We start from the raw sequence: 13,446 nt of genomic DNA, 5'->3' as shown, positions 1-13,446 counted from the left end.
AATGTGCTGGGGGAGAGAGGGAGCCGGGCGGGGGTGCCGCGGGGCGGGGGCGCCGCGGGGCTCACATGGGTGGGGGTTGGTGAGGAGGGCTCCTGCTGCTGGGGAGGGAGCAGAGGCTTTGTGGCCCGGGCAAAGAGTCAGAGGACCTGGGTTCGAATCCTAAGTTTGAGACCCCGGAGCAAGTCAGACCCAGTCTCGGGCAGCTTTCTCTCCTGGAAAAACCGAGGGGTGAGGGGTGGACTAAATGTCCTCCAAGGGACTTCTCTATCCGGCTCAGGGTTGTGGTCCTAAGGCGAGGGGAAGCCTGCCCTCGCAGCTGGAAAGCGGATGCTGCAAGGGGTGGGAACGGGAAACGGCTCCCCTGGTACCGAAACAGCCTGGAGCTCACTAGAAGCCGGACAGAGAGAAAAGTGGCGGCCGGCGGGGGAGGCCTCTTGGGACCGTGGAAAGCAGGCGGGGTCTGGGGTCCAGTGCCTCCGGGATCCCTGTAACCTCCTGGGCCTCACTTTGTGCCTCTGACGTTGGACCTTCAAGAGTCCAAGTGGATGATCCTTTAGCTCACCCATCTGGTGGAGATACTGTTTTCAGGAGAAAATTCAGCTGGAAAACCAAAGGGGAAGAAAAGAAAGGAAGCAAAAGGGGCCCCCCAGGCCTGTTCCCCCTTCCAGCCCCTGGAGATAACCTCGATTGTGAGAGGGAATGACCCTTAAAGTACAACGCCCCGCCCTCCTCCCCATCACTTCACATAGCAGGAGACAGACCCAGAGATGGGAAGGGACTTAGCCAAGGCCTCTTGCTGAGAAGTAGCAGGACAAGGACTCTCGTGGCTCCTGGCCCTATGCCCCAGCCTGGCCTTCTCCTCCTTGGGCTTTAGACTAAGGAGATGAGAACCAAACCAGATGCTCACAATTAGGATCTGTGTCAGGCCCTGCTCTCCGTGCCCAGTCTTGGACATGGGAGGCCCTGGAGGGGAAAACTGACTTAAAATAAGCCCGAGGTGTCAGGTGGCCCCCAAAATAGTATATGCATTTGGTCTGGAGACAAGTGGAATGAACGGCCCTAGAAGGCAGGGAGCTTGGCCAGCATCAGTGCTGCCAATGTGTGGCTGATTCCACCAGCTGGGCCTTGAGGACAGGGCAGCTCTTGAGGAAGTCCATGTGCCTGCTGCCCACAGATCTCAGATCCCACATATGCTTTGTCCTGATTTTTGACAAGTCTTTAACTGTGGTTTCTAATGCCACAGGAGAGGGAAGGTCAGCAGAGACAATGTGGGCTAGTGGGAGACCTGGGACCTCGTCCTGGCCCAGCTTGAATGAACTCGATGAACTTGGGGAGCTCACTTCTCTAGGCCTCAGTTTCTTCATCTGTAAAATGGAGGGTTTGGATTAAATGGCCTCTGAGGTCCTATCTGTGACAAGTAATTAAGTCTGGGCCAGGTCACTATCCAGACTGACTGATAGAGAGGAACCGATCAGATCCACGACTGGCAGGAGCTCTGTCCAGACCTGAGAAGTAAAGACTTGCAGGCCTGGCCACTGCCTCCTGCCCCATCTGCCTCCTCATTGGCCAGCCCCCTCATTTAACCCCTCAGGTATCCAGTGTTTTCAGTTCTCTCTTGACCGGTCTAGTTCACGAGGACTGGACAGCTCTCCGAAAGAGACAGATTCAGAAATGAAGGTGATATAAAAACAAAACTCAAAACAAGGTGGAAAATGAAAAGAGAAAGCACCTAAATTCATTAGTCAGTCAGTAAACATGCATTGAGGGCCTACTATGTGCCAGGGCCACCTGGGCTGGGGTTACTAGGAAAGGCAGGACAGGCCCCGCCCTGCAGGAACTCAGTGTCATAGGGGTTAGCAGCAGGCACTGACAAGCTATGCCAAGATAGCTTGGAGATAATCCATGGGGGAACGCACCAGGATTAAGGGGGACTGATGGAGCAAGGCTTCCCTTAGAAGGTGGGATTTCAGCTGGGCCTTGGGGGAAGCCAGGAGGCCAAGATGAGGAGGGAGAGCATTCCATGGGGGCGTGGAGGACCTCTGGGTGATGAAATTTCTTGTTTGCTAACATAGAGGATTGATCGATTGCTCCTGGTGAGCGCATTTATTGTGCCCTCCCTCTGAGACTACTTCCCGTCTCCCCTGTCCATAGCTTCACTGTGCCTGGTAGTTTGCATGGTGTCTAGAGTAATACTATACATTTCTGTAGCTCCTACCCTTGCCAGGCACTTTGCAAATATTATCTCATTTGATCCTGGCAACAAGCCTGGGAGGCGGGGGCTATTATCCCCATTTTACAGTTGTGGCAAATAGGGTTAAGTGACTTGCCCAGGGTCACCCAGCTAGGAAGTGCCTAAGGCCAGGTTGGAACTGGGGTTTTCCTGACACCAGCACCCTGGGCACTAGAGCACCTTGTGGGCAGGGACTGTTTCTATCTTTCTTTGTATCCTCAACATTTAACAGAGTATCTGGCACATAGTAGGCACTTAATAGATGCTTATGGACTTGACTTAACCCCTGGGTCTTCTGGAGGTCCAGGGGAGGGCAGCGACTTTCCCCATCACAAAGGTTGGGTGCGAGTGAACCAGGATTTAAACCCAGGGTCCTGACTCCAACCCAATGGTCTTTTTGCTGTCTCAAGTGCCTTGTCATTTTCGTGGGAACCACAGCTTTAATTTCACTAAAAATAATAATATTCCAGGGATAGTTTCAGAGAAGGGAGGGGAGATGGGGCTGGAGTGACAATTAGTGCCGCTGGTCTTAATGGATAAGCAGCATGCTTAGTGACCCCAGACTCTGTCTGTTAGAGGTGAGCCAGTGAGGGCCCATTTGGGGATCCCAGAAGTGCTGTGCTCCAGGTGCCCCCAACTAGGTGTGGCGGACCCCAGACCCAAAGGCAGGGCTCTATCACTCTTCAGATCCCCAGAGAGAGAGGGCCCAGGATTCCGGATAACAGGGAAGAGAACAGAGTTTGCAAAGGAAGTCAAGGCAGGGGTCACTGGTACAATTTGACACAAGCATTGATTAAGCACCTACTGTGCGGCTAAGCCCTGTGCTGGGCATGGGAAGGGAAAGGAATACACATTGACATAGCACCTACTATGGACCGGGATCAGCGCTTTACAAATGCCCGCCCTCTGACCCTCACAACGACCCTGCCAAATAGGTGCTATGGTTATTGTCCCCATTTCACAGTTGAGGAAACTGAGGCAAGCAGAGGTTCAAGTGACTTGCCCAGGGTCATACAGGTAACAAATGTCTGAGGCTGGATTTGCAGTCAGGTCCAGGCTCTGCTCCCTGTGGCACCACCTAGCTGCCTTGATCCAAAGACAAAGCAGGAGGCCAAGAAGAGGGAGAGAGACAGACAGACAGACAAACAGAGACAGAGAGAGGGAGAATGAGAGATTCAAAGGAGCCTGACCTAGCACCCTTGGGGGTCCTCTCTTTTTCAGTCTGTGAGTGAGGAAGGCTCCTGCCCGCCCAGAACTGCCCCGTCCCATGATAAACAAGGGCTCCCTCTGAGCCCCCAGACCTTCCCCTCCAAACCTGGTTCTGGGGGCCCACAGCACACCAGCAGCCAAAGCCCGAGGGCCATGGCCAGGCTCTCACCCATCTTTTGTTATGTCTGCCCTTCTCTCTTCAGGTATTTTTATTTGGGGTGCTGCAAGAAGTCCAGCCGGGACAGGTCTGTGCTGTGTGTGATTTACCGCTTTGTGGGCAGCCTGAGTGATGCTTTTGGGGCGTTGCTGTCCAAGCAGCTCCCCATCCAGGTAGGTGCCCTGTGCTCCCAATACCTGGCCAGGCTCTGCTGGACCCCATGTGAGCACCACAGTGGCCACCAGGGGTCAGGCGTAGGCTATACCAGAAGCGTTGCCTGCCTGGCTTCCCTGATACCTATTCAGGGACTCTTGTCTCTGCTCCCAGACAGACTCTTAAGGGAAGGCAGCAGGAGCCCAGCCTGCCTAGGTGGGGAGTTGGGGTCACCCAGTGCCTCCCAGGGGTGAGCCATGGAGTAAGAGCTAGTGTTCTGGATGTGACCTGTGTCTGCTCCATGTAGGGAGCCGGCCCCTGTCCCCTGCTTCATGTAGGGAACTCCATCTTGTAGGGAACCTCCCCTCCCCCACCCAGCACCTGGCCTGTGCTTGCTCCATGTAGGGAGGCCCACCCATCTATCTCTCTCCTCCCCCCACTACACCTGGCCTGTGCCTGCTCCATGTAGGGAGCTTCCCCCCCTCACCAGCACCTGCTCACAAGATTGAGATCCTAGGGCCTATGAGAGAACTTACCCGGGCCCCCTGGGCCAGTGTGTTCCCCGGGTGTGACTTGAACCCAGGATCCTGTCTACTGTAACATGGCTAATCATCCTGGAGAGCTTCCATGATGTTTTCTGGGTTCAAAGTGCTTTAAAAATGGCTCCTTGGGGATCTCTCCAGCTCCTGGTGTTGTCCCCATGTCACATATCAGGACACTGGTCCCACAGGGGCCATCTAGTGCTGCAGCTGGGGTTTAACCTTGGGTTCTTCCCACACCAACCTTGGCAGCTCTGGGAGGCAGCGGCTAGAGTGCGGGCCCTGGCATCAGGGAGACCTGTGTTCGAATTCCATCTTAGACACTAGCCCAGGAAATTTGGGGGGATCTTTTACCATTGTCTGCCTCAGTTTCCTCATTTTTACTGAGGAACCTCTCAGGGTTCTTCTGAGGAGCAAATGAGATGTTTGTAAAAGACTTTGGAAATGTCAAAGTGCAGTATAAATCCTAGCTCCTGCTAGAGGCAGCCAGCACCCCCAGAGCAGGGCTGGAAGCGGGTGACCTTGGGAGAGGCGGGGCAGGTGGATGTCCAAAAGGCAGTCACTGGCTCTGGCTCACTAAGTTGCTCCCCAGCCCCCTTCCCAACCTTGTCCTCCCTCCTGATCCCTGCCCCCACCTCGGTCCACCATTTTCCATCCTCAGTGCTGCCCTATTAAGTCAGTTCAGCTGGGATGGGCATCCCTTCCTTCCTTGTTCCTAGTTTAAAATGCTGAAAGAAAGGTTGTGTGACATTCGAATGCTTCTGCCTGGTTTTTAAAGCCCTTTGTAATCAGACTCTGGTGCCTTGTTCCAGACCAGCTTTGCTCCAAATCAGCTGACCTACTCTCTGCTCTCCATATAGAGCTTCATTTCCCACCCCCATGCCATTGTACTCACTTCACACGCACCTATGTATCCCTCACTTCAGCCTCTAGGAATCTCAGACTGTTTTTGCCTACCAGGTTTGGTGGGGAGAAGGTGGGAGGGCCTCCTCCAGGAAGCCTTTCCTGCTCCCCACCAGCAGCAGCCTCTTCACCTGAAAATGCCTTTGATAGGGACCTGTCACTGTGTTTGCTGTTTTCCCAATAGAGACAGTGAGCTCCCCAAGGGCAGGAGCTGCTTCACTTTTGTCTCTGTCTCCCCGGTACCCAGTTCATTGCTCACCGAGTTCAATTGAGCTAACGCTTTGTGGAGTGTAATGGAGTTGAATTACTGTGGACTCTCTACCGCCCCACCCGTTCCCACCTCCGTCGGCAGCTGCCTCTCTCCCCTGCTCTCGCCCCCCGGGGCCTTTCCTGTGGCTCTCAAACACATTCAAATCTCTTTCATCTTTAAACAAACATTTTGACTGGACCCTGCTGAGATCCTCCAGCTTGTTGGGCCTTCCTCTCCCTGAAGGCACACTCCCCGGGGGGAGCTTCACACTTTTGCCTCTCCTCACCGCTTTCTCAGCCGCACAGTCTGGCCTCTGACCTCAGCCCTCACCCAAAGCTGTTTCCTCCAAAGTCACCCTTGGTCTCTCCATTGCCAGAGCCTTGTTGGCAGGCTAGAAGGCCTCAGGTCCTGCTGTTCCACGGCCTTCCTTCCCAGGGTTTGTGGAGAAGTGACTTAGCCCGGGCGATCGTCGATAATGACGATCAAAATGAACATTCGCACGTAAAGGCGGCCCGGCCAGCTGTTTGGGTACACCTGGCCGGACAGGAACCGAGACTGTCTTTGCTTGACATCTGACCATCCTTGGTGAAAGGCCAAGGGCTTCGTCTAAGAGTCCACCCTGAGTCGGCATCTTAATTTATTGGTTTTTTATAATTTATGATGAATAATTTTAGGATTTTGTGAAAAGACACACACACACATGGTATATGTCTCTATGTGGCCATGGTGCTTTAACAAACATTACCTTCAGTGCTTCATAGGTTCCCAAAGTGGGCTATACTGTGCCCCAACCCCACTCCTGGGCAGTGGGGTGAGGGGTGCTGGAATTATGGGGGGTGGGATCGCCTTGGGTGCAATTGGGGGGCACTGAATAAAAATTGGGTTAAAGAAAGTACATTTCCAGGGGAGCCCTGAGTAATTTTTTTTAAAGGGGGCAGGAGGCTAGATAAGTTTGGGAACCTCCGCTTTACACCATTTAATCTGAGCTCCTGGACCAGTGGTGTCAAACTCAGAAAAGGACCCAAGGCTCCATATTGACTTAGAATACCTGCTCAAGGAGGTTTGGACCGAGTTTGATGCCTCTGCTGAGACAATCCTGTGAAGGTATGATCTCCATTTTACAGACATGTAAACTGAGGCCTCAAGTGAGTGTGTTTTTCCACACAGTTAGGAGATATCTCACGCTCTGCACACCAGGCCACTCTACCTCTTGAACCCACCACCCTCTCTGGACACACGGACCCTCCTCTCTCCCCAGTCCCCACCCCTACCCCCAGAAGCAAATGGCTGCTTCCTTCTGGTGCAGTTCCAGTTACCTCCCCAGTCACTCGATTTGAGCTGGGGTCTGACCTTAGAGGTGATTGCGTCCAACACCTGCATAAACACGGGACTGTGTTGGGGCCCATTTATTAATATCGCAGTTTTAGAAGTTATTGATGAAAGGTATGTAACCTCTGGGAAGACCTATGTGGGCTCTCAGAGCACTGAGAAACCTCTTTCTCCCTCAGGTCTTCACTGGTGTCTATCTGGCAGCCATTGAGGTGGTCAACCTCACTTTGCTTCTCTTCCCCATCTGTGGCTCCAAGATCAAGCCCAAGCTGGGTGAGTGCATGTGGGCTGTCACCTCTGCAGGTGGGGGGTGGTTCCCTGGCCATTCCTGGGCCTTTGGGGCCGACAGGCATGTGCCTGGGTCAGGGAGCGTAAAGGTCTGCCACTGTTAGGAAGGCCTTGAGGTGGCCATGGTTCTGAGCTCCAAGGCCAGGAAGTGTCAGGGCCCTGATTCTTGGAGGAACAGCTAAGGTTTCATGGAGGACAATCTGTGAGGTGACTTGCCAGGCAGAGAAGATGCTCCATGGCCCCCTTGGGGGGAAAGGACTGTGGTCCCTAGGTTTCTGGGCCCACAGAAAGACTGGCTCCTACCAAGGCCAAGTGGGGCTCATCTTATACAAGGGTGCATTCAGAGCAACTTTAAGCTACAATCCCCTCCCCCCTTTTTAGAAAGAAAATGTTGCTATTGAGATGTAAAGAAGGACTTAGGGTTCAGAAGAGGAATAGAATTCTCTGCTGCTGAATAAATTGATTAGTTTTGGAACAAGTTGGAACAAGTTGGGTGATACTCCCTTAAATACACTACCGATCATACCGTTACACACTAGAATAGAAATATTTTGTATTTTCCTCAATCACAACTAGAAAAAATTCTCTTAAGACAAATTTGTGCCGTGTCCATATTCAGGGAGTTCCAAATTCTCTCCCTCCCTCCCCTCCCTACTCCCTGAGGAGATAAGCCATCCGATGCAGGCTATACACGTGTAGTCGTGGAAAACATTTCCATGTGAGTCATTTTGTGCAAGGAAACTCAAGCCAAAAAAAGGGAAAGAAAGAAAGGGTGCTCCATCTGTATTCTACAAGACGCTGTCAGTTCTTTCTCTGGAGGTGGGCAGCCCAGCATCTTTCATCCTGAGTCCTTTGGGATTGTCTTGGATCATTGGATGGCTGAGCAGAGCTAAGTCATCCACCGTCCTTCATTGTGCAATGTTGGTCGCTATGATTGTGTGCAGTGTTCTCCTGGCTCTGCCCACTTCTCTCTGCATCAATTCTTAGAAATCTTTGCAGGGTTTTTCTGAAACCACCCTCCTCCTCCTTTCTTGCAGCACAGTAATATTCCATTACATCCATATACCACAACTTGGCCATCCCCCCAAATTCCAATTCTTGGCCACCACAAGAAGAGCTGCTATAAATATTTTTGTACATATGGGTCCTTTTCCCTTTTTTGTGATCTCTTTGGGATACAGCCCTAGAAGTGGTATTGCTGGGTCAAAGGGTAGCACAATATTATAGCCCTTTGGGCATGGTTCCAGATTGTTCTCCAGAATGGTTGGATCAGTTCACAAGGGAGGAGCTTCATGAAGGAAGAGGCAGGTGGGCAGCTCAGTGATTGGGGCAATAAGCCTGGAGTCAGGAAGACCCGAGTTCAAATCCAACCTCAGATGCTTACTAGCTGTATGACCCTGGACAAGTCACTCAACCTTTGCTCGCCTTAGTCTACTGGAGAAGGAAATGCCAAGAAAGCTGCATGGGTTCCACAGGGTCACAAAGAGTCAGACATTACTGAATGAGTGAACAACAGCAACAGAGATATGAAGGGATAGAGCAGAGCATGAGAGGTAGGAGGGAAGATGTCTTGTGAACAGCTGGGAGACAAGCAGGGCAGGCCCTGGGATTGGGAGCTTGGCCAAAGGGATCGATAAAGGAAGTGAAACCAAGAAAGAAAAGGTGGGAGGGTTGTCCCGAACCATCCCCTAAGTAAAAATATCAGACTCAATGACAGACATCATTTCTTCTGACTTGTTACTGGCCCAGTATTGAGAGAAATGGCTCATTAGATAACTTCTCCAAAGGGAGAAGTGGGGGAGGGTGTGTGTGAAAAGACAGCTCTTGCTAACTGAATTTAGGGTTAGGCTTAGCATCCTCCTTCCTGCTGACCAGAAACTGGTTTCCAATGTGCAGGATTAAAGATGTCCTGCTTCCTGTTCAGCTTCTTACTGGGTCAAAACTAAAAATATATGGACTTCACCATACAGGATGGAGGAGGGAGGAAGGTATGGTTAGCAGCTCATCTGGACTGTAAGTCAAGAAAACTTTTGGGATCTGAGGTCGGTCCCACTGTCTTCTGCCCTGGGCAGGTACCATTGGCAGTATTATATTCACTCCAGTGCCATATCTTAGGAAGTGTATGCAGAGCAGACAAACCAGGATTTTGAGGAAACTCAAGTCCCTGCCCAAGAGAAGCCAAGGACATTTAGCCTGGAGAAAAGGAGACCTAGGGGGCACAAGATCATAGATCTGGAGCTGTAAAGGATCTCAGAGGACACTTACACCAGCCCTCTCATTTACGGGTGAGGGAACTGAGGCCAACAGTCCCGGCTCTCATGGAGCCAATAAGGGCCTCTGCCCTCTACACAAACCTGCCATCTTCTCTGAAGGCTGTGGAGGGAGTCGGGACTAGCTTTGTTCTGCTTGGCCCTAAGGGACAGAGCAGTGGGTGAAGCTACAAAGAGGCAGATTTAGGCTACAGGTCAGGAAAAACTTTAGTGAAGAGAGTCGTCCCAAAGGGACACCCTTGGCTGCCTTGGGAGGTAGTGAGTTCCCTGTCCTTGGAAGTCTTCAAGCAGAGGCTGAAGGGTCCCTGGGCAGTGCAGAGGGGGTGTTTTGCTAGTGGATGAGATGGACAAGGTATCTTTGGAGGCCCCTTTGACTCAGAGAATACAGTGCTTGCATTTTACAGCCTGTGACTTCTCAGTGCCATTCTCTAGAAGTAAAATGGGGTTTGGGTGTTTGCTGCAGGTCGCTGCTCCCAGGAGAGGATGCGGAGGAAACTCCAGGCCGGCATGTTTGTCCTCCTTGTGCCCCTAGGGGTGGGTACTGGCTGGCTTGCCCTGGCTCCCCCAGCTCCAGCTGCCCCAGAATTCCATGGAGCGCAGAGAAGGCTTCTGGGAAGTGTGCTGCAGGTACCAAGAATGGCAAAGGCCTGGCAGGGGGTTGGTCCCCCCACCCCACTTCTCCCCCTTTCCACTCAGCTGCTGAAGGGATTTCCCCAAAGCTCAGGTCTAACCACGTCAGTCCCGCTGAATGAATTCCAGTGGTTCTGTCTTCTCAAGGACCCAGCACAGCCAGACTTCCTGCCACCCATCTGGTCTTTTTGCTCTTTGTTCCCCTCCATGGATCCAATAATGCAGCTGTGCTGGCTTTCTTGGGGCTCACCCAGCCTTTGCACTGGCTGTGCCCCCTCCTGGAAGTCCCTTTTCTCTCCTGTGCCTCCTGGCTGCCTGAGCTTCCTTCAGGATTCAGCTCAAATCCCCCTCCTGCAGGAGGTCTTTCCCAGTGCCTTCCCCTGAGCATGCCTTCCCCTTCCTAAGCGTTTTCATTGGCTCTGGTTATATCTTCTAGGCACTTAGTTGTTTGCATGTTATCTCTCTCCTCCACCCCAGAATGTGAGCCCTTGACGTGTACCCCCAGAATGTGAGCCCCTGACATGTCCCCCCCAAATGTGAGCCCCTGATGTGTCATCCCAGAATGTGGGCCCCTGACATGTCCTCCCAGAATGTGAGCCCCTGATGTGTCCCCCAAGAATGTGAGCTCCTGATGCTCCCTCCATAATGTGTTTGCTGAGATTTTTTGTTCCTTTTGGTTTTGTTCCCCAGGAGAATCCAGAAGCCCTTGGCTACCTGCTGGCAGGGGTTGGCCTGATTGTCTCTTGGACTTCCCGGATCCCTTCATTCTCTAAAATAGTAAGTGAGGGCACATCAGAGCAGCATCCTGGGTGGAGGGGCTCCCTCCAGGGAGACAATCTCTTCAGCCAAGGCAGTGGAGGTAGTGGCCCCTCCTTGGGGGCATTCAGCAGAAGTTGCTTCTGTGAGCCATGTATCTGCCCTGCACAGCTCTGGCCCTGAGGAGCTACAGGCCAGCCAGGGAAGTCACAGAACCAGTGGTCCAGTGGGGGGATGGGCAGGGGATCCTGTCTCTTTCACAGCTAGAGAGCTGACATGACAGAGCCCCACTGAGTCAGTGTGGTCTGATGCAACGTTGCCTGAGTGGCTTGCCCCCTGCTCAGGGCTAGATTTCTGCAGCTAAATCTGTGCTTGTTCTGGTGGAGATCTGGCCCCAAATGGTCTGGCCTCCTTCATCTGGGTTTGGTCTATCCTTCCAAGCTCCTTGGACTTCCAGTAAGGAGGGGCCCCTACCCAGGGGGATGGGGAATACGGAGCCATCAGGGACCCCACAGACCCTGTGGAACCCAGGAGGCAGAGGAGAGCAGAGAGAAGCTTGTTTCTTTGACAAGGACCACAGCAGACCCTCAGCCTCCTGACTGGCTGTTGCAGCCTGGATGGCTAACGGCGGCCCAGGAACACACTGGTCAGTCAGGACTAGAACAGAGGGGTCTGCCAGGTAGGTGGGCACCTCCTGGGTATCTCCCTCCCTCTTAGCTGTGTGCGGAGCAGAGCAGCCTGGCCCATCTCTGACCTGCTTGTCTGGGACCACTTTGAGTCCTCTGAATCCAGGCCAGGCTGAAATGAGGCAGTCACAAGCAGCCAGGCTGTACTAGGAGGCTGAGCTGGGCCAGGGTCATCAGTGTAATGCCTATGACTTCTTGCCCTGTATGAACTGGCGGCAGTGTCAGAGTCAAGGGGCCGGACTGTCTTTGGGAGACCCCTCCTGACCCCCAGATCTATGGAACTCTCACTGTCTAATGCTGGGTCCAGAGCAGGGAGGGCTTTAAGGATGCCCAGGATCATGGTCCCAACATGAGCAAAAACCTCTGTGGGCCTTTGGATGCAGCCTGACTTTCACTGACAGGAACATGAGAGATCAGTGAGCCCTGCAGTCAACAGAATCTAGTGGGACAGCCATGCTGTGTGGGGTCCTGGAAAATGCTCGGCACACCCATTCCAGGCCACCCTGGCCACCCCTTTCCACTCTTCCCACCCCAGCTCAGATAAAATGGCTTTCTTTACAGGAAGGATGTACAAAGTGCGTATGGACCTTGGGTCACCTGGAGAGGGAGTGTCTACCATCCTCCCCTCCTTCTTTCTAGGCTCCCTGCATTCTCCCCAGCTGGGCCAGCCTTTAGCTGCCCTGCCAGAGAGTGGGAAAACAGGACCAGGTCACCATAAGGTCGTTAAAGAGAGGGCTCAGTGTGGGGTTTGAGGACCATGGTCAGTGCCTCAGGAGGCGCTCAGATAGGGCACCCATGGCCTCAGTCTGGAAAGGCCACCGCATTTTACAGAGGAAGGAACTGAGGCCCCCTAGGGGAAATGATTGGACCCACTGGCTGGGAGCCTCAGAGTCGGAATTTGAACCCAACCCTCTGTTTCTAGAATACCTTGCTGCCTTGAGAGGATGATCACTCCTTTTTATACATTCAAACATTTCAGAGAGTCTCACATGAGAGCATTTGTATCAGGAGAATCCATGTGGTCTAGGGGAAAGAGTGGAGGGATTAGAAGTTGGGTTCAAATCCTACTTCCAATGCCTGGGAGCTATGCAACTGGGAGTCACGGAGCCACTCTGGGCATCAGTCTTCTCTTCTGTAAAATGGGAATGATAGGGAATGATAGAGAGCCCTCAAAAGCCTCCAGTGAGATAATGGGTGTAAGGTGCCCCTTGAAGGGCCATCAAACTGTCAGCTTGGGGCAGTGGCAGTAGTGGGGACAGCTTCATTGACTCAGGACACACTCAAGGGAGGGACTTTGGACTCGGGTATCCCACCTGCATTTGAAAACTCATGGCCCCCACCTGAGTGTGCCACACACTGGCTCTATATGCAGGGGGCATTTGGCTCATTGGCAGATTTGTGGATCCTTGGGAACCACTGGTCCAGAACATATGCCTTCTTTTCCAGGGGACCCCCAGCTCCCACAGAGCAGGGCAATTGGGCTGCCCCAGGAAACCATGAGGCAGCCAGGGCCTTCCCAGAAGCTGGCCCTGCCCAGGCTGATGAGGGCAGGACAGAGAATCTTTTCCTACCCTTTTCTCAGAAGGGGCAGTGAAGCTGTGGCCCCGCCCCTTTGGCTGGTTAGACAGCAGGAGAGCTCCCATTGGCCACTCCTCACCACTATGTTCCAGCAGCATTCTGCCAACCTTTCCCCTTTCCCCCTGAAACCGCTACACACATGGTGTCTTGTCTCTCTCTCCCTCCTCCCTTTCCTTTTCTCTCTCTCCCCTCTTCTCTCTGTCTCTTTCCCTTCCTCTCTCTCTCTCTGTCTCTCTGCCTCTGTCTCTGTCTCTTTGTGTCTCTGTTTCTCTCTCTCCCCCTCTTCTCTCTCCCTCTCTCTCTCTCCTTTCTCCCTCCTCTCTCTTCTCTGTCTCTTCCTCTCTCTCCCCTCTCTCTTCTCCCTCTCTCTCTCTCTCTCTCTCTCTCTCTGTCCTCTGTCTCTTTGTCTCTCCCTCTCCTCAGCCCAGATGGGATAGAAACATAGGCACCTGCCCCCACCCCCCAGAT

General features: G+C 53.0%; 1 protein-coding gene across 1 annotated transcript in view; it reads left to right on the top strand.

The window, feature by feature from the left end:
- The window catches only part of TMEM44 (transmembrane protein 44), a 32,377-nt gene that overhangs the window by 280 nt on the left and 18,651 nt on the right, over positions 1–13,446 (top strand). The window contains exons 2-5 of the mRNA XM_036753312.1: positions 3,643–3,769; positions 6,950–7,043; positions 9,792–9,955; positions 10,649–10,735. Of these exons, the coding sequence (XP_036609207.1) occupies positions 3,643–3,769; positions 6,950–7,043; positions 9,792–9,955; positions 10,649–10,735 (472 nt within the window). The remainder of the gene's footprint in view (positions 1–3,642; positions 3,770–6,949; positions 7,044–9,791; positions 9,956–10,648; positions 10,736–13,446) is intronic.

This window comes from Trichosurus vulpecula, chromosome 4 (assembly GCF_011100635.1).
Source record: "Trichosurus vulpecula isolate mTriVul1 chromosome 4, mTriVul1.pri, whole genome shotgun sequence".
In the NCBI taxonomy this organism is placed as follows: Eukaryota; Metazoa; Chordata; class Mammalia; order Diprotodontia; family Phalangeridae; genus Trichosurus; species Trichosurus vulpecula.
This window is presented reverse-complemented; position numbering and strand designations above follow the sequence as displayed.